This window comes from Armigeres subalbatus, chromosome 1 (assembly GCF_024139115.2).
Source record: "Armigeres subalbatus isolate Guangzhou_Male chromosome 1, GZ_Asu_2, whole genome shotgun sequence".
Classification (NCBI taxonomy): domain Eukaryota; kingdom Metazoa; phylum Arthropoda; class Insecta; order Diptera; family Culicidae; genus Armigeres; species Armigeres subalbatus.
The window spans coordinates 85686165-85713550 of record NC_085139.1 but is presented as its reverse complement, the minus strand read 5'-3'; the positions used below and the strand labels follow the sequence as shown (position 1 = coordinate 85713550).

At 41.5% G+C, this 27386-nt stretch overlaps 2 protein-coding genes across 2 annotated transcripts in view; one reads left to right on the top strand and one right to left on the bottom strand.

Moving 5' to 3' along the window:
• The first annotated feature begins 359 nt into the window (after positions 1 to 359).
• LOC134218451 (carbonic anhydrase 7-like) lies at positions 360 to 22235 on the top strand. The gene is made up of 2 exons (XM_062697491.1): positions 360 to 899; positions 20955 to 22235. The coding sequence occupies exons 1-2, from the start codon at positions 827 to 829 to the stop codon at positions 21896 to 21898; spliced, it is 1017 nt and encodes a 338-aa protein (XP_062553475.1). The 5' UTR covers positions 360 to 826; the 3' UTR covers positions 21899 to 22235.
• Positions 22236 to 22417: 182 nt separating this feature from the next.
• The window catches only part of LOC134218391 (transmembrane protein 235-like), a 91772-nt gene continuing 86803 nt past the window's right edge, over positions 22418 to 27386 (bottom strand). Inside the window, exons 5-6 of the mRNA XM_062697366.1 lie at positions 23636 to 23801; positions 22418 to 23530 (exon numbers count right to left, since the gene is read on the bottom strand). Coding sequence (XP_062553350.1) covers positions 23424 to 23530; positions 23636 to 23801 — 273 coding nt within the window. The 3' untranslated portion in view covers positions 22418 to 23423. The remainder of the gene's footprint in view (positions 23531 to 23635; positions 23802 to 27386) is intronic.

The following is a 27386-nucleotide window of genomic DNA, read 5'->3' as shown; positions in this document are numbered from 1 at the left end:
GTAAAGGGTTTGGATTGGATGCAAATTCCATAAATGCTAGTTAGTCGAGTTTCGAGAAATCAATTAACATTCATTCGTTCCCACCCATATAGGCCTTGAGCAATATCACTCTGATTATTTGTCAAGCCATAAAAGCCTTCAGTTTCCCTACTTCTCACGACACAGTCCCGATATAATTTCCTAGCCTATAAAGGCGGTTGCCTCAAAAAACATCCGGGTTTCCTGTAATGCAGAAATCCCAACAACCAATCCTAGAAACAGAACATATTGTGTGGCACGAGATCTGGACCCGGTGTCCCAAGAACGGTTAAAAACTGGAGCAGCCGGTTATCGTCGCCCCAGTTCGAATCGTACCGCGCGGGTGTCAACAAGCCAGTGACAAGCCATAGTCCCCCAGTTCCGCCAACCCTGAGAAGAAATTCGACTAAACGTGTGAGAAACGCCAGAAGCTTACGGTGATCTAAAGCTTGGGCGTGGCGTGGCGGTTCACAAATTCAGACTAGCTGTAAAGGAACTCGAGCGCGCGCGCACTTGCACGGTGGTCAAGATCAAGTTCGCGATCAATTCATTCCTCTGTTATTATCTGCAAGCGCTGTAGAAAATAACGGCGCGGCGTGGGAAAGCAGCTTAAGCCACATGGACTGAGTTGTTTCTAAGTGATTTATCGAGTTCAGTCATATCGATAGCGGGGAGAAATTAATAGTGCCTTGTCGGTTCAAGCATGGGAACACATTTCGTTGCTGCATGATTAAAGAAATGTGCTGTGATTTGTTGCTGTCGGTCATTGATTCGAATGCAGATTATGAGCGGTGATTGATTGGCGAAAATGGAACTGCCTAATTTGGTAGCATGGTTTGGAGTCATTGTGCTGACAGCTGTGCCATTGGTGAATAGTGGGCGTAAGTATGTTCGATTTGGGTTGATATACGCTATACTTTTCAATACCGTATACAAGGAGATGTGGCTTCTCAGAAGCCTAAATTTTGCGGAGAAGCCTCTAGTGATAACTGATTTTGCAGCAACATGTTGCAATCGTCAGAGAATGTGGACATCGATTTAAAAAGTTGAAAGAATAATGACGAGGGTTCGACTGATGTTGTCATACCGGAGCGACTTCTAACGATACTTGGTTTTGGACAATAAAACGACCGTTGCAGATTTTTCACGGCCTTTCAACACTAATTCAAGTCTTCTTCAAAGGGAGAATTCTAATAAATCGTTTCTTGTGTTAGACAACGTAATCTGTTGACGTCAATTTTTCAGTTTTACATAGTATATCACGTATAAGTAAAAAAGCAGCGAATTTTTTTAGAAATAATTTTTTTCTTGAATATCGTAGCGGGTTTGATGCTGGAAAATGCATAGTCGTTTGTGCCTAGAGTTTCCATTTCCCGGCCATTTTCGTTGTCCCGGGATTCGGGATGAACTTGTTCGTATATCCCGGGAAATCCCGGGATCCCGGGATTTTTCGATGTTTCCTTAGAAAACTTATTTTTTGATTTAAAAACGATTTTATTCAATGTTCAGGGGTAAAGTTCATATTTTAGAAAGGCCAGAAAATACAGATTTCAAATTGAAACTCAATTCAATTCGAAATTTGAATCGATTCCTTTAAGAAAAACGACTTCAAGAAGCAAATAATATTCACGTTTTTCTCGGAAGGTAGAGTACCCTTTTGAAATAAATGATCGCCGAGTCCGAGAAGAAGGGTTCGCTGGCAGTTGAAGTCGGCTTGACTGTTTGCATTGTTTTGAATATGCATTGGGTTTAGACAGTTACTGGGATTGCATTCAATACCCTAGTGACGAAAGATGGAAGATGCGCAGTAGAATCGCACTGGGCCCATAACCTATTGGAGATATGGGAACCCCCTCACAAAGAAAACACAATACTAGAGTATCCTCCAACCCATGGCAGGCTACTTATTGATACTTTTGCCAAGAGCTGCAGCTCTTCCTAAACTTGAACAGATCGCTTCCAAATCTTGATGTTAATCGTTAATTTATCGTTATCGCCGATAAAGTTAATTGTGTTCAACGTAATCGCTTGCTGCAATAAAGATGAATCAACTCAATTATTATCGGAGTTCGATAATTTAACGTAAGTTAACTCGATAATTTAACGTTGTTGTTAATATATTACGCGATTAAAATTGGTATACAATTTTGACATAAGCCGAGATTTGGACAAATTGATTGCAGCCAGTTGAGAAGAGTTGATTTTAATCGAAGCGATACACCAAAAAAATTTGGCAGAGCATCGGGGTCAGGCCACTTGTACTTGTGCATGTTTGGAAAGTTTGTTGTACTAACGTCGATTGGAAGGACATGAATTGGATCAAGAATTGTTTTGGTGGCAAGAAGCTCATGAAGACTGTCTCAATGTTGGGCGGCACGAGGAGATTAGCAATAGAGAGCTATAGCTGCTGGACAAAGTATCAGTCAGTAGCCCTTTATTGAGTGGTACATATACTGCCGCTAACCGCAAGTCGAGAACATATGTATAAAGCGTCCATATACAGATGTGCTCGACTTACTGATTAACAATATAGGGGAATCTATTATTTTGTGAAAGTGTTCTATTAACTATCTCCAATATTTTTATGTCTGTACCTCTCTTACTAATTTAAGATGATATCGATTGTGCATCACAAAGAACCTTGGCTCCGTATTCATGTCTGAGCCTACCAAATAAACGAACTTGGAAAAAATCATGTCTGATGGGAGGTATAAAAATATGATATGAGTTTATCACCTAAGTTGGGTTTCGCGTTCAAAACAAATAGCTTTTGTAAAAAGAAAAATTACACTGTTTGACAACCGGAAATGAATCAGTATTTTTTGTCCCGGGTATCCCGGGATTTTCGGGATTTCAGAAATAATATCCCGGGAATCGGGAAATCCCGAATTTTCCTAAATCCCGGGATTTTTTGTCCCGGGATGTCCCGGGATGGAAACTCTATTTGTGCCTTAATTAGAAAAAGATTCAGTAGTATTCTCCTTTTTAAAAAATCTCGAATTATAGTTAAATCATCAGTTTTTTGACTATCCATGACTGCAGTGCCTTAAAAGGAGCTCTCATTTAAACAGTTGTATTTACCAAGTAGGTTTAAGCAAAGTAACTTATAGCAAAGCTGTAGACATAAGTTGAATGTTAGATGTTAACTTGAAGTGTTTCGAGCTGCGAATCTGCTACTCAAGCCATTAAGAGCACCGAATCCCTGGGGTGACGTCTACAGGACTGTGATAGCCAAGGATGCTCTTCACCCGAACGGTCCTCGAAAAGGTTGGCGAGGATTATGGAGGTTCTCTTCCCATCCCGAGCTATAAGTCCATAGTTTTCTACACCACACGGCGCTATGGGTGCTACCGAAATGGTGGAAACGAACAAAGCTCCAGGGTCTGATAAAATTCCGAACAGCACTTCACGTTCAGCATAGATATGCAGAGATGCCTCGATGAGTGCAGTTTCGATAAATGGAAAAGTTGGTACTGTTGTCGAAGGCCAAGAAGCCGCCGAACAACCGGCGTACAAACCAATCTGTCTAATTGACAAGACGGGCAAGTTGCAGGAGAGTATTATTCTCAACAGACTGACCCTGTACTCAGAGGGTACGGACGGCATGTCATGCAATCAGTTCGGTTTTCGTAAGGGTAAGTCCAATTTGGACGCTATAAACTCAGTGGTAAAGACCGCTGAGATAGCGATCCAACGGAAAAGGCTAGGTATTCGATATTGTGCGCTATTGAAACTTGATGTGAAGAATACATTCAACAGCACAAGCTGGGATGCCATCACCCTCTTGTTACTTAGCCTGCCGGTTTGCCTGTATCGGATCTTGGAAAGCTATTTCCAGAACTGTGTGCTATTATACGAGACCGATGCCCGTCAGAGGAGCGTTAGTAATACCGCAGGAGTTCCGCAAGGATCAATACTGGTCCCGGTTAGAGGTGTGCGCCGCCGCCGCCGGCAGTTTTTGGCACACCGCCGGCAGTTTTTGGCACAATAAATAAATAAATAAATAACACGAGTTTGTACAATCCCATTTAATTCCACCACATAATTGTACCTTGACAGATACGTATTTCGACCTCAACAGTAAGGTCGTCGTCAGTGTCTCGTACTTGACCTAACTAAGTCGAGTTGAGGTCGAAATACGTATCTGTCACGGTACAATTAAGTGGTGGAATTAAATGGGATTGTACAAACTCGTCTTATGACAAGTGAAGACATTCCACTAAAAAGCTCAAAATAATTTTCTTAATACAATTTCTTATTGAAATTTCTAAAAACTCTCTGTGAAAACCTGTGAAAACTAAGAAAAAGCTCGCGTTAAGTTCCGAGATTTTTTTTTAATTTGAAGTTTCGAGAATTCTTTGGAATTACCAAGTGGAGCTCTTTGGATTTCCCAACGGAAATTGTTTGGAATTTCAGCATAAAGTTCTTCAGATTTTACATGAGAATCTCATCAGGATATTGTTGTTGAAGTCAGAAGTTGTTCCAAATTTCTACAGAAAAATATTATGAATATCCGCGGAAAGTTTTTGTTGAGTTTCTTATCCGCGGGAGATTCCCTGGAATTTTAAAAAAGTCTTCAAATCTTCCGCGGAAAATTATTCAAAATGTAAATTAAAAAACAGGAAAACTCAACGGAAAATTGCTCGAACTTTTTTAAGGATTTTCTTTGGATTTCTACAAAAAGTTCTTTGCATTGTCCATAAGAAATTCTTGGGAAATTCGATTGGTCGAAAGCACCAGACGGCCGAACTGGTAATTTTCCTGAAAAAGCCGTTTGCCCTAACAAGTTGTCTGACCGAAATGATCGTTTGGCATAAGAAGTCATTAGACAAAAATGCCTTTTGGCCATTTGGCCGAAAATGTTATTTGGCATACGGCATTTGGCATAATGTCAATTACTGAATGTATGATATCTAGGAACTTTTTTCAAATAGGCGTAACTATATTTGATCTTGAAATTTGAAACGATTCGTACTTTATCTATGCAGCATATTTTGCTCAACTGATGTTACTACCAGATATGTCGCAATCTATTATTTCTGTTGGGTGCATGAGTTGACCAAAATGCCCTAGCACTGCACGGACTGCTTTGTCTATTTCTCGCTACAAAGAAATTATAAAACAACAAAGCCAGTAAACGTTAAAATTTATGAAGAACGAAAGTCCGTGCAGTGCCCTATTAAGAGCACAATCATTATTCCAAAAATCAAGGTCAGAATCTATTAGGTCCATTTGAAAAAAGTTCCTAGATATGGAAAAAAATGGCCAATCGTTGACGAAATTGTCAAATGACAGTTGAACACAATTCCGTGACCTTTCTATTTTTTAAGCCGATACTGGCCGTTAAGCCAAAAGCCATCTAACCAATTTCCATTTAGCCAAGCCGAAGTGAACGTTTATCTAAACTGATATCAGGTCGGAAATTGTTTGACCGGAAATGTAGTTTGGCCGAAAGCAACATACAGCCGAAAGGAACATTCGACTAAAAATGCCGTTCGGCCGAAAAAGTCGTATGACCGAATAGATCATTTGACCAAAAATGCAATTTGGTAAGAATTAAATTTTGTAAGAAGTTGTTTAGCCGAGTAGGTCATTTGACGGAAAATTCCGTTTGGCCAAAAGGGTTGTTTTGCAGAAAGGACATTTTCGGGCCAAATGGCTTTTTCTGCCAAACGGCATATTTTTGGTCAAATCTAGGAACTTTTTTCAAATAAGCGTAAAAGGCCCCCACGCAATACAGCGGAACGGCGACGGAAACGGCAGATTTGACAGTTAGCCCATATATTTTCTGTCAAATTTTCCGTTTCCGTCGCCGTTCCGCTGAATTGCGTTTGGGGCTTAACTGTATTTGACCATACAATTTGAAAGGACGCATACTCTCTCTATTCACCATATTTCGTTCAGTTGACATTACTACCTGATAGATCGCAATCTATTCTTTCTGTTGGGTGTATTAGTTGTGCAAAATAGTTTGAATTCAGAGCACAATCGTCATTTCAAAAATCAAGAACTGAATTAATTAGGCCCATGAGCGCATTATGGGACGCCATGGTCTCGGAGAAATAAGCGAAAACGGAGAGCTGTTCGCAGAATTTTGTAGTAATAACGACATGGTGATCGGGGGATCGCTCTTCCCTCATCGACCGGTTCACAAGGTCACGTGGGTCTCCCGTGACGGCTGTACTGAAAATCAAATCGACCACATCTGCATCAGCCGAAAATGGAAACGGAGCCTTCTTGATGTACGGAATAAACGTAGTGCCGATATCGCGTCTGATCATTACCTCCTCATCGGCGAAATACGCCTGCGCATTGCGCGGATTCGTCGGCAGGAGGAAAGAATTGGACGACGATTCAACACACGCCGACTGGAAGATGCCACGGTGAAACGGTCCTTCGTTGAAGAACTAGAGACGCGTGCTGCAGATATTCCGGAAGGTGGCAGCGTGGAAGACCAATGGACCGCCATAAAGAATGCCTTCATCGCCACCAGCGAGAACAACCTGGGCAAACTGCGCACCCAGAGAAAACAATGGATTACCGATGAGACCTGGAGGAAGATAGAGGAGCGAAGAGAAGCCAAAGCCGCGATAGAGCGATCGAAAACCAGAGGAGCCAAAATCTTAGCCCGTCAACGATACGCGGCTCTTGAGAAGGAAGTAAAACGCTCATGTCGAAGGGACAAGCGAGCGTGGGCAGACTCTCTGGCCGACGAAGGAGAGAAAGCCGCCGAAACCGGGGACATTTGCCTCCTCTATGATATCTCACGACGCTTAAGCGGGGCGAAGATGAATGCAACGATGCCTGTGAAAGACGCGAATGATCAGTTATTGACCGATCCAACTGATCAGCTGAAACGCTGGTTCGAGCACTTCGAACAACTTTTTCAAGTGCTAGCCAGGCCATCACCACCTAGGCACCTGATCTGCCTAGGATCCGACGTATAACACGCGTCAATACCGAAGCTCCATCACTGCTAGAGATTCAAACAGCCATCCAAAGCATGAAATCGAATAAAGCCCCAGGGGTCGACCGCATATCAGCCGAGATGCTCAAAGCAGACCCCATGACATCCGCTCAACTACTGCATCGTTTATTTCGTAATATCTGGGACACCGCAACTTTCCCGGTCGACTGGATGCAAGGTATCTTAGTGAAGGTGCCCAAAAAGGCCCAAACCTGACTGTATGCGATAACTAGCGAGGCATTATGTTGCTCTGTACCGTTCTCAAAGTTCTGTGCAAAATTATCCTAGCCCGGATTCAGGAGAAGATCGATGCGACTCTCCGGCGGCAGCGAGCCGGATTCCGTGCCGGAAGATCCTGTGTGGACCATATTGTCACGCTCCGCTTCATTCTGGAGCCGGTCAACGAATTCCAAGAGTCCCTTTACTTGGTATTCATTGACTACGAAAAAGCTTTCGATCGTCTCAATCACGAGAATATGTGGGGCGCCCTGAGACGCAAGGGATTTCCTGAGAAAATCATCGGCCTCATCGAGGCACAGTACGAGGCCTTCTCGTGTAGAGTGCTGCACAATGGGGTATTGTCCGACCCTATCCGGGTCGTAGCTAGTGTGAGGCAAGGATGTATTCTATCACCGTTACTGTTCCTCATCGTAATCGACGAGATTCTGGTAGATGCGATTGACCGTGAACCAAACCGCGGGCTGTTATGGCAGCCTATAACCATGGAGCACCTAAATGACTTCGAATTGGCGGATGATGTTGCACTCCTCGCGCAACGGCGCTCTGATGTGCAGAGTAAGCTCAACGACCTTGCCGAGCGGCAGGTTTAGTCATCAACGCCAACAAAACCAAATCGTTGGATGTAAACACGGTGACTCCTTCCAGTTTCACAGTAGCCAACCAGTAGGCAACCAGTGGAGAATGTTGAAAGCTTCCAATATCTTGGTAGCCAAATGGCGTCAGACGGCGGTACCAAGATCGACATAGGCGCACGGATCAAGAAAGCAAGGGCTGCCTTTGCGAGTTTAAGAAATATCTGGACAAACAGGCAGATAAGTGAACGCACCAAAATACGAATTTTCAACTCTAACGTGAAATCTGTGCTCTAACTGTGGAGAACACTCAACGGCTGCAGGTGTTCATTAACAGATGCCTGCGGTATATAATTCGGGCCTGGTGGCCTCACAACTGGATCTCAAACAACGAGCTCCATCGTCGTTGTCACCAGAGGCCGATAGCAACAGATATTCGGGATCGGAAGTGGGGCTGGGTCGGCCACACTCTACGTAGGGGCGGAAACGAAATCTGTAAACAAGCATTAGACTGGAACCCAGCGGTACATCGCAGCAGAGGCAGACCCAGAGGCTCATGGCGGCGAAGCCTGAATAAAGAAATAAAACAAGTCGACCGAAATCTAACCTGGCAACAGGTTAAAGCGATAGCCGGGCAACGCTCAGGATGGAGATCTTTCAAGTTGGCCCTTTGCACCACCGGAGGTGTACAGGATCCATAAGTAAGTAAGTAAGTATTTGAAAAAAGTTCCTAGAAATTAACTATTAGGTCTAACGATTTTTTCGGCCAAACTACGTCCAATGACCCTTTCAGCCATATGTCGTTTTGGGCCAAACAACATTTGCGGACAAACCATTTTCGACCTAATAGCAGTTTCAGATATACGTTCAATTCGGCTTAATGCGATTTGGTTAGATATTTTTTGGCTTAAATCAGCTTACAAAGTAGAGAGGTTGCGAAATTTCGTTCAATGATCTTTTGACAATAAGGCCATTTCACTGTAAATGTCATTTTTGGTGGACATTTTTGACCATATTATCCGTTCAGTAATTGACATTTGGCCAAGTGACTAGTTGGGCCAAACAACATTTTCGGCTAAATTCCCTATTCTTTCGGGCTGATGGCCTATTCGGCCAAATGACCATTTCGACCAAACGACCTGATAGGGAAAACGACTTTTTTGGTCAAATTACCAGTTCATTCGTATTTTGCTTTCACCGAGGCTTTCACCCTATGGAATTTTCCAAGAATTGCTTATGGACAATACACTAGTCGTTAAATAACTGCAACATGTTTACGATTCAGTTAGCGAATGTCGTTCAATAACTGCAACGCATTCTAGACATCAAACGGTTGTCAGTCGACGTCAGATGCAATCGAAGTGCACCTGATTGTGCAGCAAAATGCAGCTATCATCGACTATGTTTGAAATCGTTTTGAAGTTCAGAGGCCCGATAACTGCAAAACTGTTGCAACAATCGAATTGCAGTCGAAAAGACTTGGAATTATCGAACGTCTGCTGTGCAATGAATTTTCCTTGGAAATCCAACGAAATTCCTTAAAAACTCCGAGCAATTTTCCGTTGAAATCCAAATATTTTATTATTGAAATCTACATTTTGAACAACTTTGCGCGGAAATTTTAAAGAATTTTCCATTCAAATTCCGGAGAATTTCTCGTGAAAATTTCAGAGAATTTCCTATGAAAACTCCAGAGTCTCCCGCGGATATTCTGAAGAATTTTCTGTTTTAACGATGGCCATGCCAAATTAGCCGTCTTAATTTTTCTAGACTGAGCAAGCTAACGTTAAAACACACATTCTACTAGTCGCACTCTTCTACAATTATGAAGAATTTTCCGAGTAAATTTCGAAAAATATTCAAATAAAGAAACTCAGCAGGAACTTTCCGCGGATAATCCGAACATTTTCCTGTAGTTATTTGGAACAATTTCTTATGTAAATTCCAAAGAATCTCCTGCTGAAATTCAAAACAATTTTCTTTTGGATTACCAAAGCTTCTGTTGGTAATTCCGAAAAATTCTCTAAACTTCAAAGTATTTTCCGTGAACAATTTAAAATTAATTTCCAAATGAATATTTTGGAAAAACTTAAAGAATTCACTCAAGGACTGTGTCCGAATACGTATCGTCTTTGACTCATCAGTACAGAGCAGTGCAACATGCACCGCTCAGTAGACGTAATGTCTAACAGAGCTTAGTACCAACTGTAGTACTCATTTGCTCAAGTAAACGACTGCGCTCTGTTAGACATTACTATGCTCTGTTAGACATTACGTCTACTGAGCGGTGCACGTTGCACTGCTCTGTACTGATGAGTCAAAGACGAAACGTATTCGGACACAGTCCTTGAGTAAATTGGTTATGTGCATCCAGCACATTTGGTTTCAACCATTTCCTGTTTTCCACAATCTGTGGTAGGCCAGAAAGCCGCCTCAAGTTTCGATCTTGTTGTGATCTCATCAGAACGACCCAGCGCGGTACAGAAGAAGGTAGAATGACACCTTCTCGCGCAGTCGTTTACTTGAGCAAATGAGTACTACAGTTGGTACTAAGCTCTGTTAGACATTACGTCTACTGAGCGGTGCATGTTGCACTGCTCTGTACTGATGAGTCAAAGACGAAACGTATTCGGACACAGTTCTTGAGTAAATTGGGTATGTGCATCCAGCACATTTGGTTTCAACCATTTCCTGTTTTCCTTAAAGAATTGTTTGAAGAAGTTCATCAGATTGTTCAGGCGAAATTCGAAAGATTGTTCCGTTAATGTCTTGAAAATATGTTCCCGAAAAAAAATCGCCACGCCGATTCGCGCCGCCGCCGCCGCCGTCCAAAATTCGGAGTAACGCCGCCGCCGCTGAATATCGGACCGGCGCACACCTCTAGTCCTGGTATTATGGAACCTTATATTATAATATTACATTTATGTAAGACAAGGTTCTATGAGTCAAGTCCCCCCTGGCGCCGTCACCCTGGTGGTCTACGGGAAGTCAATTCCCGAGGTAGAACTGACCGCAACACACGCGATCAACACGGTGGCGGATTGGATGAGCGCTAGAGGCCTGGAACTCGCTCAACATAAGACGGAGATGATTATCGTCAACAACCACAACTCGGCGCAACATGCAGTGATTCAAGTGGGAGTAGTCGAGATCACATTTATGCGGAGTTTCAAGCTCCTCGGGGTCATGATAGACGACAATTCTAGGGTACTTTGATAAATCAAGGCGTATCAAGCTGAGAAAATTTACTAGGAAGTTTTCAGAGTTTATTTTTATTCCTGTTTAGAATCTAAACATTTTTATTGCAATTGAATTCACCTCAACGAAAATTTTTGCGTCACTGGCTCTGAAATCTGCACTGCGTGTGAACATTTCAGTTATTTTTATATTGTCTATGAAAATATAGGGGAACTGTTCCGTTTTCCATCTCACTGAACCTATATTCATCTCATCGCGAAACAAGGAAATACGGCACTAATTTCGTCGCTTCTTTTTGCTAACATGCGTGCTCACTGCTGAAAAAAATCACAAAAATAATAAACAAACCAAATACCTTTTCATTGCTTTGTTTTTCGTGAGACCAATATCGGAGCTATGAGATGAAGTCCAGGAGCAGTAACCCTATGTTACAAATTATTTTGAGCTTTGAGCTCTTCACTTGTTATAAGACGAGTTCGTACTATCACTACTTGATTCTACCTTTGACAGATATAATTTCAACCGCAAAAGTAAGGCATTCAAGGTATCAAGGTATAAAGGTATCTGTCAAATGTAGCGTACACGCACTACACACGATCAAACACGTTGGACCAACATTGAGTTTGCCCCCAAGAAAATGCTTCGGTTGCTGCTTTGTTTGATCGTGTGTGTAGTTGTTCGAACAACCATTTGACAGTTGGCGGCTCGGTTAAAAAAAAAACAAAAGTGGGTTGATCCGTCTGGCCGAAAGTCATTTAGCAAAAAGGGTCATTTGGCCGAAAGAAAAAATTGGAAAAGCGTCGTCGTAGAGTTTGTCGAGAAATGCTGAAATCAAACAAAGCTACCACTCGATTAAAAATCCTTTGCAATCCTGTTATAGCACCATGCATACTATAATTCGTACTCCGGAATGGTAAACGCAGCAGAAAATTGCTGCGCAACGCTCGTGGAACCGCGGTAATGTTCAATTGACCCAAAGCGGCTGTGCAATCCACACGACTTTGCAATAAATCTGCAACGAGCATTGTGCTTGCGGTGTTTCTTCTTACGTGTAGAGGTTGCAATCGAATTAAACGACAGCGGCTTTCGTAACTAGGCAGTTCAAACGGATTCAGCCACGGTAGCCGACGAAGTGCAAAGCGTAGGAAGCGGCGCTGTACGGATTCGATTTTCTCTACTTCTTTGTTATTGTTGGAACTCCAAACTTCCGAGCAATACTCCAGGGTAGACCGACACAGAGAACAGTACAGTGATTTAAGGCAATACATATCGGTGAAATTCTTTGCTATTATGAAAATGAATCCCAGCGTCTGAGTAGTACAAAATCAAGCTATTTCCTCGTTGATCTGTACTGGAATTTGAAAGGCTTTCAGGCAGAGTAGAATTCGTCGGCAGATTGTACTTGCCTGAGGAGCGTATGCGGAAAGCCCCTTCACCTAACTCATACTCAGGACCGGGACGACTGTTGGCCACTGGCTGCACGGGTTCGACTGAGATGAGTCGGCTAGGGGTTTCCTCAAGGCTGTTTGTAACTGTGCGTCCCAGTGATGTTGAAGATATTGACAGGGGCTGATGTGTCTGCCCAGTTGAAGTTGTGCGTGGCAGTCCGAGCGGCTCCTGACCAGATTCAAATAAGCGGCAGGCGTTGTTCGTGATGGGCGAGCTGGAGGCTTCAAAAATTGCAACGCACGAATTGCTCGACCGAGGAGAGTACTTGCCTGCATATGGGTTTCGGAAGACCTCTCCACCCACCCCAAACACAGGACCGGGACGACTTATGAGCGCTGGCTGGAAAAGCTCGACTGAGATGGGGAGCTTCGAGGCTTCCATGGAGCTAAGAGCAGGCGTGCGTTCCGGTATCCAGAACTAGGGCGAAGCCTGACGGATATTTGAAGAGGATGATATTTCGGGGATGTCATTTGGATATTGATCGTCATAGTTTAATAGATGTTCTGTTTTGTCAGCGGTTATAAAACTGAGGCAGCTGGAACTTTTCGAATTTTGAAGAAGCGACCAATGGCCAATCACTTGAACCAGAATTTCTTCAATACTTATGTTAGAGTCGAATGTAACCACCTATCCACATCTCATTCACTCCATTTTCAATTCAAGACTAGATGCACGCGTAGCGATTTTCTCTACACCACGTGCACGCAGCGCTTAAATAACGCTTAGTTGCTGCTTTTTCCCGACGCAAACTTGCGTTCTTTTTACGTCACACGCACGCAGCTTTGAAAATAAGTCCATCTTCAGTGTCTCGTACTTGACTCGACCTATATGCCAAGTTCCACTCATAATCAGAGCCAGCTTACGTATACACGACAACATCGTGAATATTGATTCAGTGCAGGTTTCTACGACGTTTCAATGGCAATCACCCTTACTTCCTTTCAATTATCCGGAGCGTCTGGGAGGTTTTTGAGCAGTTTTTGATTTCATCTTTTTCTGGGGTCGAATTATAATATGGAAGATAAACTTACTTTTGGGTCCTGTACACCTGTTTCCAAGTTAGTTGACGATCGACTTTTTTATTTCTTTATGAAGACTACACCGCCATGAGTCTTTGCGTCTGCGTCTCCCAAAAGCAGCCCTTGTCTATTTGATTCATGCGCCTATGTTGATCTTGTTACCGCCGTCTGACGCCATTTGGCTAAACCAAGATATTGTAAGCTTTCAACATTCTGCACTGATTGGCCGGGTACTGTGAAACTAGAAGGGGTCACTGTGTACGCATCCAACGATTTGAGTTTGTTGAAGCTGAATATTGAACCTGCTGAATAGGAGCGCTTAGATGTTGAGCTTACTCTGAATATTAGAGCAGCGATGAGCTTGAAATGCAACCCCGTATAAAAAAGTACCATATAGCTTATCGAACAAACAATATATTTACATTATATTCCATCGTGAACAATAATTTCAATGGTATACTTATTGTTTGAAAATTTATTGCCTAAATTATGATTGATGTTTAACAATGTGAATACAGTACTGTTTACGGTTACAATAAGTATTGATGTTTTTCTAATATATTGTATCGGGTTTATTTAGCATTTGAAGTTTTTATTTTTATTTGGTGTTACTAAAGAAAACTGGATGTGTGGTATTATTGTATTTCCGAAAAAGGTCATACTCACAGCACAGCACAGGATTGACAAGTATTGAGGTCAATCAATATCATTGTGCCAAAACATTACCACGTTTAAGTAAGCATCACACTTTGAAAATATTTCTTTTAGATAATTTTTGTCCTTATTTATATAGGTATTTTAAATAAAGTATTTTGATTTTATTTTAATTTCTTTTTGGCTCTCATAATAATTGAATTATACTTCAGCGTTACGTAATTTGTAAAAGAACCCATATCATCCGTTGCTTAGAAATTTGGTCATTAGAACAAGTCGAACTGCTGGTCATTGTTTTTTAATTCGAGGTAAAGAATATTCAATGGAATTCAAAAATCAAATTCAAATAAATTTAACTCTCATCTTTAACTAGCTGCATCATAAGTTCTTGCGTAGGCACAACGGTTAAGCTTTCTTCAAAATGTAATTGTTGTATGTAAAATGTAATTGTTTTCACAATCACTATTATTCTGTAGAGGTATTTCCGTACTATTTAAAGGAAAAACTTCAACTATAGCATCATCAACGTGCACTGCCCACACGAAGGGAGACCCGACGACGAGAAAGAAGCGTTTTACGCACAGCTGGAGCAGACATACGATGGATGCCCACTGCGGGACGTTAAAATCGTCATCGGTGACATGAACGCACAGGTAGGAAGGGAGGAAATGTATAGACCGGTCATCGGACCGGATAGTCTGCACACCGTATCGAATGACAACGGCCAACGATGCATAAACTTCGCAGCCTCCCGCGGAATGGTAGTCCGAAGCACCTTCTTTCCCCGCAAAATAACCACAAGGCCACATGGAGATCACCTAACCAAGAAACGGAAAACCAAATCGACCACGTTCTAATCGACGGTAAATTCTTCTCCGACATCACGAACGTCCGCACTTACCGCAGTGCGAATATTGAATCCGACCACTACCTCGTTGCAGTATGCCTGCGCTCAAAACTCTCGACGGTGTACAACACGCGTCGAAGTCGGACGCCGCGGCTTAACATTGGGCGGCTACAAGACGGTAGACTAGCCCAAGAATACGCGCAGCAGCTGGAAGTGGCACTTCCAACGGAAGAGCAGCTAGGCGCAGCATCTCTTGAAGATGGCTGGAGAGATATTCGATCCGCCATTGGTAGCACCGCAACCGCTGCACTTGGCACGGTGCCCCCGGATCAGAGAAACGACTGGTATGACGGCGAATGTGAGCAGTTAGTGGAAGAGAAGAATGCAGCATGGGCGAGATTGCTGCAACACCGCACGAGGGCGAACGAGGCACGATATAAACAGGCGCGGAACAGACAAAACTCGATTTTCCGGAGGAAAAAGCGCCAGCAGGAAGATCGAGACCGTGAAGAAACGGAGCAACTGTACCGCGCTAATAACACACGAAAGTTCTATGAGAAGTTAAACCGTTCACGTAAGGGCCACGTGCCACAGCCCGATATGTGTAAGGACATAAACGGGAACCTTCTTACGAACGAGCGTGAGGTGATCCAAAGGTGGCGGCAGCACTACGAAGAACACCTGAATGGCGATGTGGCAGACGAAGATGGCGGTATGGTGATGGACCTGGGAGAACGCGCGCAGGACATAATTCTACCGGCTCCGGATCTCCAGGAAATCCAGGAGGAGATTGGCCGGCTCAAGAACAACAAAAGCGCTGGGGTTGACCAACTACCAGGAGAGCTATTTAAACACGGTGGTGAGGCACTGGCTAGAGCGCTGCACTGGGTCATTACCAAGATTTGGGAGGAGGAAGGTTTGCCGCAGGAGTGGATGGAAGGTGTCGTGTGTCCCATCTACAAAAAGGGCGATAAGCTGGATTGTAGCAACTACCGCGCAATCACATTGCTGAACGCCGCCTACAAGGTACTCTCCCAAATTTTATGCCGTCGACTAGCACCAACTGCAAGGGAGTTCGTGGGGCAGTACCAGGCGGGCTTTATGGGCGAACGCTCCACCACGGACCAGGTGTTTGCCATTCGCCAAGTACTGCAGAAATGCCGCGAATACAACGTGCCCACACATCATCTATTCATCGACTTCAAAGCCGCATATGATACAATCGATCGAGACCAGCTATGGCAGCTAATGCACGAACACGGCTTTCCGGATAAACTGACACGGTTGATCAAAGCAACGATGGATCGGGTGATGTGCGTAGTTCGAGTTTCAGCGGCATTCTCGAGTCCCTTCGAAACCCGCAGAGGGTTACGGCAAGGTGATGGTCTTTCGTGTTTGCTATTCAACATCGCTTTGGAAGGTGTAATACGAAGAGCAGGGATTAACACGAGTGGTACAATTTTCAATAAGTCCGTCCAGCTATTTGGTTTCGCCGACGACATAGATATTATGGCACGTAACTTTGAGAAGATGGAGGAAGCCTACATCAGACTGAAGAGGGAAGCTAAGCGGATCGGACTAGTCATCAACACGTCGAAGACGAAGTACATGATAGGCAGAGGTTCAAGAGAAGACAATGTGAGCCACCCACCGCGAGTTTGCATCGGTGGTGACGAAATCGAGGTGGTAGAAGAATTTGTGTACTTGGGCTCACTGGTGACTGCCGAAAATGACACCAGCAGAGAAATTCGGAGACGCATAGTGGCTGGAAATCGTACGTACTTTGGACTCCGCAAGACGCTTCGATCGAATAGAGTTCGCCGCCGTACCAAACTGACAATCTACAAAACGCTAATTAGACCGGTAGTCCTCTACGGACACGAGACCTGGACGATGCTCGTGGAGGACCAACGCGCACTTGGAGTTTTCGAAAGGAAAGTGCTGCGTACCATCTATGGTGGGGTGCAGATGGCGGACGGTACGTGGAGGAGGCGAATGAACCACGAACTGCATCAGCTGTTGGGAGAACCATCCATCGTTCACACCGCGAAAATCGGACGACTGCGATGGGCCGGGCACGTAGCCAGAATGTCGGACAGTAACCCGGTGAAAATGGTTCTCGACAACGATCCGACGGGCACAAGAAGGCGAGGTGCGCAGCGGGCAAGGTGGATCGATCAGGTGGAAGATGACTTGCGGACCCTCCGTAGACTGCGTGGTTGGCGACGTGTAGCCATGGACCGAGCCGAATGGAGAAGACTCTTATATACCGCACAGGCCACTTCGGCCTTAGTCTGAATAAATAATAATAATAATAATAATAATATTAAAGGAAAAACTTTGCTGCTGTCCTTAAGCATCGAACGGTTTACAACGGAACGGTGAAGATAACTGCAGGATGTGAGATGTGACAGAAAAATATGGGTTAATTTTCAAATTCTGCCATTACCGTTGTCGTTCTGTTACATTGCGCTCAGCGCTTCATAGCCTATTTAGATTCCGCTATTTATGATAATAAATAACATGATACAGTATAACTTGAATCTATTATTGCTTACAATATTATTTATAATGTAGATAGCAAAAACTTACCTTTACAGTTAACTTTTAAGAATCGCCGAACCACCAGACGTTTCCTTTTTTGACCGCCAGAGTAAATAGTGGCGGAACGAATGTTCTACAAGGATTCACCAAGCATTATCAAATACAGATAAAACTAATAGATATAAATATTATTCGATGGTCTCATCATTCATACTAAGTTATTGGACCAGTTAATTGAGTAACTCGTTGACTTGGATGATAATAAAGTTGAACACGAATTGTTTCTGCAACTCATTTAAATTCAACCGAGTTGCTCAACTTACTTGCCCAATTTAAACTCTATGCTACGTTCCTAGAAAATATCATTGCTCAGAACTAAAATCCTTCTAATGATACTAACTGGCCCAGCGAGCTAAGGCGCCAGAGCAAGGCATAGAAAAGAACTGTTCGAACTCTCAGCGGTTCGAATCGCGAAAACTAAAAACAAAAGCAGAAAAACAGAACATAAACATGTCAAATTGTTATTTTTGGCGAAACTTACTTTTTTGTTCTACTTTACCGACTTCGTATTGTACACTGGGAAAAAAATTCCTTCATCCTGAAACTTTTCACACAATACAAAAACATCATAATCTATTGTTTTGCGAATTCAAATGTATGGAAAAATGCTAAATTTTGAATTGTTACGATGCTTAACCACCCGTATATTCTATTACGAAAACTTCAATTACAGTTCATTGAATGGTTGATTACAATACATTGAATTGTGATTCTATTGTTGTGTCAACATTAAAATCTATTGTGAATTTATTGTTTACAATAGTAATGTTACATTACGTTATATAGTTTTTGTATCATATTTTATATTCGGGACTTCATCCGCCAGTTCGAAGTTGTTTAGTCGCTTCATAATATCATAATTATAGTCAATAATCAGCACGGATACAAATTTCATCTATTTGCTTCAAAAATATATATGTTTATTTCCAAAATGGTAATATGTTTGAATCAAACATATTTATTTTTAAAACCAAATTAAATCCCTGTTTGTTTTATACATTCACTAGTGGGCAGCCCCTCGCTCGCTCTTGTAAAAGTAAACAAACACTCGAGTTCGGATCGGATCCGATCGGAAGCAGCAGAGGAGTAGAAGCAAGAGTAGAAGCAGATGTTTTCTTGCTTCCAAATTAATGATAAGGATGTTTTTTAGGTACAGAAAGGTAAGTAAATTAAATATGAACGTTTGGAATTGTGAAATCTGGTAGTCAAATGCTACCAGAATATGAAAATTGGTGGAATTGATATCAAAATATAATGAGTGGTCGAACCAAAACAATAATATTGATGTTTGCTTCAAACATTTAGCTGGTTGAAACAACTTGAAACGCACATTTGATTCAAAAAAAGTTTTCGTTCGCTTCAAATGCAACAATATGTTTGATCCAAACATATTTATTTTTGATGCCAGAACAAACTGAATTTATGTTTGGATTTACCTAGAATATGTTTGTTCTTAACGTAGTTTTTTCTGCGTGAGTCCGTATTCTTTTATTTTCGGATTCTCGAACAAACTGATGTTCCATGAACAGTAGGTTATTGGTTTATGGTACACCTCTCAATACGGAAGAAACGCACAACTGGTGTATATATGTAAGGGTCTTGGATTGGAACGTGCTCGATTTGGTTTTCCGTTTCTTGGTTTTGCCATTCTTATTTTTCACGTTTCTTGGTTCACAAGGCCATATGAAGATCATAATGGCCTTGCAGATATTCTTTCGGGGGAAGAAGATACTTCGAACTACCGAATTCCGATGGAGGCTGCCAGGCCATTCATCTTTCGAACATACCCTATCAAGAATGCATAAAAAAATTATAACAATGGAAGTTAATTATTTCAGAAAAGTATTGCAATCAAATTTGTTATTGGTTAGTTGTTAAAATAGCAAAAAATATTAATATCACAGATAAAGGGATTTTTATTTTATTTTAAAAACTGAGCAGCCAAATCGATAACAAATTTTGTTACAATATTTTTCAAAAGTGAATAACTATCATTGTTATTACTTAGTTATGCATTCTTGATCGGGTATTACTGATCGGGATTTATACTAAAGGTGATTTCCTTCGATTTTTTTTCCAATATCGATGTACAAAAATAAATGTAGGCAATTTTGGTAAAAATATACATAATGTTATAGTTTTGGTACTGATCAAAGATACATTTTCATCCAATTATCTACTTATTACACACGTTGTTGGAAATAACAACCATTGATATAATTCAGATAAAGTTTTAATATACATTGAAGATCGGGTAGTTGTCTAGCATAGGGCTGCTGCAAGGCTAACTGGAGACCTACAAAGGGTTACACAACATGTGAACATGTTGTTAAGCAGGGGATAACTTTTTCGATGTTTTCGACAATAAAAAGAAGAATTTCAAGTTCAGAAAAAAATAAGCTCTTTTTTTAGTGGAATGTATTCAAACGTCTAAGACGAGTTTAGTGCTTTCTATTTAATTCCACTACGTTAGGTCCAGTCAAGTACGAGACACTGAAGACGGCCTCACAGTTGAGGTTGAAATACGTATCTGCAAAGATAACAAAACGTAGTGGAATTAAATGGAAAGTACTCGTCTTAGTCGGTTGAAGAATACCAAACCATTTCAACGTGCAGATACAAAATTTACAAAATCAGCTACATTTCACAATGATCTTCTATTCAAAACAACAAAGTGTTTGTCAACTTTCTAACGCATTTGAAATTTAAAATGGGCTTGTGGCAAAACGCCTGAAAAGTGGTGTAAAATGCATCAATTGCATGTGAAATAAAGGTGAACGCATGGTTGTTTGTTTTGTCTTAACGGATTAAACGAAAATCTTGAATAGGGGGAGGTGAAATAATCGCAAATCGTCGAATTAAGGTGATTATAGAATAAAGCTCGTGCTGAATTTCAAATTCACCACACGTTTAATTACATACATTTCCAAAAGCCCAAATCTGGCGTAATAGTTTTCGTACAGTGCCGAAACTCAAATTATGATTGTTCAGCATTACTAAGCAAACGATCTACCATTATTTCAGCCCCATACGCGTTATGGTTTTTTCATCTCGTGCTCTTGAAAAAAAATGTTGGAAAACCACGTGGTTTACAAAATGGCCGACTTCTGGCTTTATTCTATAATCACCTTGTAAAATGAAGGCATTTTGCTCATTTTGTTTCCATTGCAGCTTGATAATATCGCGGCAGTAGTGTCGGACAGTACATTGTTCGCCAGAATTAGCAAAAATGTAAACGGGCCATTCTGTTTCAGTTTTCAATTTTCCCATGAAAATATCATTTTCAATACTACTCGAGTTGTGCCTTGTAAGCGCTTGTGGTTTTTATGATAAAATGACCCACAAAATGAACGGTAATTCATCTCACGTTTATCTCTCTTTTTCAGCTTATCATCGTACAGCAGATTCCTACTACAACTCGAATAGATTCTTCCAGTTCGGTAAAGATACACAAAACATAATTTACAACTATTACCAACACGGACCCAACCAGTCCGAGAAACTCATCGAAAACAACGAAGTTTGGCCAGAGGGTACAACAGGCAGCTCAATGTCACAGGATTCTTTTTCCTACCGCGAAGAAGATGATTTCGGTCCATCGAACTGGGGGGCACTGAATGCGACCTGTGAGGGCATGTATCAGAGTCCAGTTAACCTGATCGCCAATCGCTCTTCGATCGTTCATCGGAAGCGACCCCTCGAGCTGCAGGGTTCTAGAAACATACCGATCAGCATGGTAGTGGAAAACGAAGGAGGTGTGGCAGCTTTTTTCCCACAATTCAGAAAGGATGATCAACCGATTCTTCAAGGGGGGCCACTACGGGGGGACTTTCGGTTCTACCAGTTTCACTATCATCTGGGGTCGGAGCATACGTTCGATAGGAAGCGCTACTCGACGGAGATGCATTTGGTGTTCTACAATGGTTTGTATGGGTCGTTTAAGGCCGCCCGGGATCAGGCCAATGGGGTGGCTGTCATAGCACTGGTTTTCGAAGTACTGAAAAGTGGAAGAATTGAATCGCTGAACAAGTGGACTCAATTTTTGAACGAAGTAGCTGAGGCGGGCAGTGAATACAGCATACCGCGACATAAATTGTTTTCGGTTGGCCATGTTTTGGGAGACATAAGGTGGCCATATTTTGCATACGAAGGCAGTTTAACGACGCCACCCTGTTCGGAGACAGTGCAGTGGATTGTGGCTAGCGAGCGGAGGCCGTTGACGCGCAGCGAGTTGAAAGCTATGCGAGCGTTAAAAGGAAGAGGTGGAGATTGGGTCCAGACGGCACGACCTGTGCAGGCCTTGAACTTCCGCAGGGTGTTCATCTATTAATATGAGTGCGTAACGAAATATTTAACTATGAGTTGTGTGTTGGTTTAATTTAATATATACTGCCACGCGTATTGATACATTTGAATCAATAAAGAAAAATACCTCGCTCCCTATATCAATACAACATTGTGCCATTGAAAAATGAAGATTGAAAACGGAGACAAATAAATAAAGTTATAACATTTAAAAAGTAAACCCATATGCACTAAAAGTTAGTGCACATTAATAATCATCAGAAGACCACATACTAGCACCCAGCTTATATGCAATTACTGTGTAATTAGTTATATGCCATCATGATTGAAACCAACCTTAATTATTATCATAAGTCATTAAATGTTTGTGATAAATGTAATCTAATAGTTTTAATTCTTCGAAAGTCCAGAGGCTATTCCGAAATCATTTGGTCTTATATGTGGGTTGGAGACTATTCGCAAATGACCACGATTAACCTGAATGAGGAAGTAGAAAGGAATTGTTCACTCTTTGACGTCTTTGAAGAAGTTTTCTCACCGCCCATCGATTTATAACTAAAATATATTTTCGCTTTCCTGTTCCTTAAAATCTAGTATTAAATTATCTTCTTTTATACATAATACAAATCTGCATATTACGCATTGTTCATTTCGTCTGTAGTTTTCTTCTGCTGCCCTCGCATAAACAAATAATAATCTGTTTCAAGAGCTTACTGATAGTCTGTGTCCTAACTTCGAATTTCTCTTGCTTTCTTAAAACAAAATATAGCAAATGTCATTCTAAGCTTAAAAATAATTGACAAAAGTAAAATAGCATTGCCGGAAACAGAAAATGATCTCACACACAAAAAGAAAGACAGAGAGAAAAATAGATAAACTAGAATGACACCGTTTTTTTTTGTATTTATAATATATGACAATGTATGAAATGTATCAATGAGAGAACTAAGAAACCGAAAATTCTAGTATGGGTAGAAGAAAAAGGCACATTATAACTCTCTTATTTCTTATGTTCTTATTTTGTTTCACAAAGGGAACAATCTTTCCCATTCAAACACACATTTTACAAAATAGTGTAAAATTACAGACAAGAAGATAAAGTTATATTAAAATGGAAGACCCAACGGAGAAGTCAGTTCTATGTAGAGGAGTGAGTTGACGTTTTCCTAGCTCAATCAACAGCTCATTCAGCGTGCAAATCGAATGCCCTTCGCCGTTCACGGGGAAATTGTGGTCTTCTAGAATTATTCTACAGGATTGATAGAACAAAAGCAGAAACTTGTGGGCGAGATTGTTAAAAGTCAGGTTTTAAGTAAAAATAAAACCGCGTGATAAGAGAAGATGTAGCGCTATTTCTCGGCTTCATTCGCATCAGTTTCCGCGGTTTTATACCTATGCGACGCTTCGATTTCGAATTTAATAAAAGTTTTTATTATTTCAACCATAACGGACAGATAAGTCAAAAGTTTAATTTTACTTATAAATTGCATTTGTTCTGTTTCGCATGTGTATGATTTCTAAACTGTGGCCTATCATAAGAGGATGCGCGTTTAGTAGTTATACGGTCCGTACTGCGATCCGTGATAGTATGGCTGCGGGTAGAGCTGAGGTTGAGGGAAACCACCATAGGGGTAAGGGGGCTGCTTTTGAGGATACACTGAAACCGGAGACAGAAGGTTAGCGATGTGCGATAGAGGATAGCTTATTGTGCCGGTAGTTGTGCTCTCGGAAACACCTGAACCGCCCGAAATTGGGTACTTACCTGGCATCAAGTATTGCAGGTTCAGTTGCTCTTCCTTTTCGCGTTCACCGCGAAGGCAAACGGCCGCTCCGGACAGGAGTATAGAGGCCAACAGACTGGATGCCACACCGGCCCAGGCCACGATGTAGGACCAATCGTACGAGATGCGGGTGTTGTCACGGAGAACCTGTAAGTGTTGATATAGGTAATGGTGGGTTTAAAAGTTAGCTACACAGTGATTGGTGAAGAACCAAAAAAATATCGATAGGGAATTTATTGTAATTGTCAATCAGTCAAGTATTGAAGTAACCTAAAAATGATTCCATTATTATATGCTTCAGAGTTAACATGGTTTGCGTAACTTGCCTCAACCTTCCGGAACTCGTATGGTCCTGGATGACTCACGCAGCCCCGCCGGACTTGTGTACGACAAACGTGCTATTTCGAAGGTGTTGTACTTTTTACAATGACAACGGTGCGAGTCCCGGAAGGTTAAGGCTAGAAGCAGGACACGCCTCCTCTATGATATCTTACACAGTAAAAAATAAAAAGTAATATTACACTCGATTTGCTGCACATCATCCCCGTCGTAAATGCTTTGTAATATTACATCATTTATGAGCGATAAAAAAGTGACGTACTTCCTATTTTGCTTTCAAAATGAGGCGATGTAATGAATAAGCGACGTAATATATTCGACGTAATGGCAAGATCGATGTAAAAGTCAGTGGATTTTGTGCAGTGGGTTTTGGGGGATCGGGAATTTTCTTTCATAGTAAAAAATTCATTAGTATCAATTTAAAACAATTTATTATGAGACTTATTTTTCAACATTGCTTAACATTGATACAAATTTATGGCTTAAGATATTTTTGGATGCATGGATGAATAAATTCTCAAATTATTATTCAAAAACTCATTGGAATTGCCAGAATATTTTTGTCTCTGCTTCATTTGCGGCGGCGTGATAGATTTTTCGAGTCAAGTGCAGCAAAGTGGGTCGGCTTTCGTATGTTTCATGCATTAAAAATTCTATAGAATTTCTCCAAAAGCTCCACAAGAAGTTCCTCCTAAAATTCTTTCGGAATTTCTTTCAGTGTTCCTCCAGGAATTTCTTCGGAAGTTCCTCCAGGAGTTCTTTTGGAAGTTCCTCCAGGAATTCCTTCGGAAGTTCCTCCAGGAATTCCTTTGCAAGTTCCTCCAGGAATTCCTTTGGAAGTTTCTCCAGGAATTCCTTCGGAAGTTCCTCCAGGAATTCCTCCGGAAGTTCCTCCAGGAATTCTTTCGGAAGATCCTCCAGGAATTCCTTCGGAAGGTCCTCCAAGAATTCCATCGGAAGTTCCTCCAAGAATTTCATCGGAAGTTCCTCCAGAAATTCCTTTGGAAGTTCCTCCAAAAATTACAAATTCCTTCGAAAGCTCCTCCAGGAACTCCTCCAGGAATTCCTTCGGATGTTATTTCAGAAATTCCGTCGGAAGTTCCTCCAGAAAGTCCATCGGAAGTTCCCCCAGAAAGTCCTTCGGAAGTTCCTCCAGGAATTCCTTCGGAAGTTTCTCCAGGAATTCTTTTGGAAATTCCTCCAGAAATTCTTTCGGAAGTTTCTTCAGGAATTCCTTCTGAAATTCCTCCAGGTATTCCTTCGGAAGTTCCTCCAGGAATTCTTTCGGATGTTCCTCCAAGAATTCCTTCGGAAATTCTTCCAGAAATTCTTTCGAAGTTTCTTCAGAAATTCCTTCTAAAGTTACTTTGAAAAATCCTCCAGGAATTCCTTTGGAAGCTCTTCCGGGAATTTCTTCGGAAGTTCCATCAGGAATTCCTTCGGAAGTTCTTTCAAGAATTCCTTCGGAAGTTTATTCAGGAATTCCTTCGGAAGTTTCTCCAGGAATTCCCTCGGAAGTTCCTCCAGGAATTCCTTCGGAAGTTCCTCCAGGAATTCCTTCGGAATTTCTTCCAGAAATTTCTTCGGAATTTCCTCCAGGAATTTCTTCGGAGTTTCTTTGGAATTTCCTCCAGGAATTACTTCGGAAGTTCCTCCAGGAAATCCATCGGAAGTTCGTCCAAGAATTCTTTCGGAAGCTCCTCCAGGAATTCTTACGGAAGTTCCTCCAGGAATTCTTACGGAAGTTCCTCCAGGAGTTCCCTCGGAAGTTTCTCCAGGAATTATATCGGAAGTTCCTCCAGGAGTTCCTTCGAAAGTTCTTCCAGGAATTCCTTCGAAAGTTTCTCCAGGAATTCCTTCGAAAGTTCCTCCAGGGATTCTTTAGGATGTTCCTCCAGGAATTCCTTCTGAAGTTTCTCCCGAAACTCTTTGGGATGTTCTCCAGGGATTCTTTCGGTTGTTCCTCCAGGAATTCCTTCAGAAATTCCTTTAAAAATTCTTTCGGGAATTCCTCTAGAAATTCTTTCGGAAATTTCTTTAGAAAGTCCTTCGGAAGATCCTCCAGGAATTCCTTCGGAAGGTCCTTCAAGAATTCCATCGGAAGTTCCTCCAAGAATTTCATCGGAAGTTCCTCCAGAAATTCCTTTGGAAGTTCCTCAAGAAATTCCTTCGAAAGCTCCTCCAGGAATTCCATCGGATGTTCCTCCAGGAATTCCTTCGGATGTTATTTCAGAAATTCCGTCGGAAGTTCCTCCAGAAAGTCCATCGGAAGTTCCCCCAGAAAGTCCTTCGGAAGTTCCTCCAGGAATTCCTTCGGAAGTTTCTCCAGGAATTCTTTTGGAAATTCCTCCAGGAATTCTTTCGGAAGTTTCTTCAGGAATTCCTTCTGAAATTCCTCCAGGTATTCCTTCGGAAGTTCCTCCAGGAATTCTTTCGGATGTTCCTCCAAGAATTCCTTCGGAAATTCTTCCAGAAATTCTTTCGAAAGTTTCTTCAGAAATTCCTTCTAAAGTTACTTTGAAAAATCCTCCAGGAATTCCTTTGGAAGCTCTTCCGGGAATTTCTTCGGAAGTTTCTTCAGGAATTCCTTCGGAAGTTCTTTCAGGAATTCCTTCGGAAGTTTATTCAGGAATTCCTTCGGAAGTTTCTCCAGGAATTCCCTCGGAAGTTCCTCCAGGAATTCCTTCGGAAGTTCCTCCAGGAATTCCTTCGGAATTTCTTCCAGGAATTTCTTCGGAATTTCCTCCAGGAATTTCTTCGGAGTTTCTTTGGAATTTCCTCCAGGAATTACTTCGGAAGTTCCTCCAGGAATTCCATCGGAAGTTCGTCCAAGAATTCTTTCGGAAGTTCCTCCAGGAATTCTTACGGAAGTTCCTCCAGGAGTTCCCTCGGAAGTTTCTCCAGGAATTATATCGGAAGTTCCTCCAGGAGTTCCTTCGAAAGTTCTTCCAGGAATTCCTTCGAAAGTTTCTCCAGGAATTCCTTCGAAAGTTCCTCCAGGGATTCTTTAGGATGTTCCTCCAGGAATTCCTTCTGAAGTTTCTCCCGAAACTCTTTGGGATGTTCTCCAGGGATTCTTTCGGTTGTTCCTCCAGGAATTCCTTCAGAAATTCCTTTAAAAATTCTTTCGGGAATTCCTCTAGAAATTCTTTCGGAAATTTCTTTAGAAAGTCCTTCGAAATTCTTGAAATTTTCAATTTTAGAATTTTAAATTTTAAAGTTTTTAAATTTTAAAATTTTGAAATTTTGAAATTTTTATTTTTTTTTAATTTTTAAATTTTCAAATTTTGATATTTTGAAATATTAGAATATTGAAATTTTAAAATTTTGAAGGTTTCTAAAAATTTCTTTTCTAAAAATTTTGAAATTTTGAAATTTTGATTTGTTTTTATA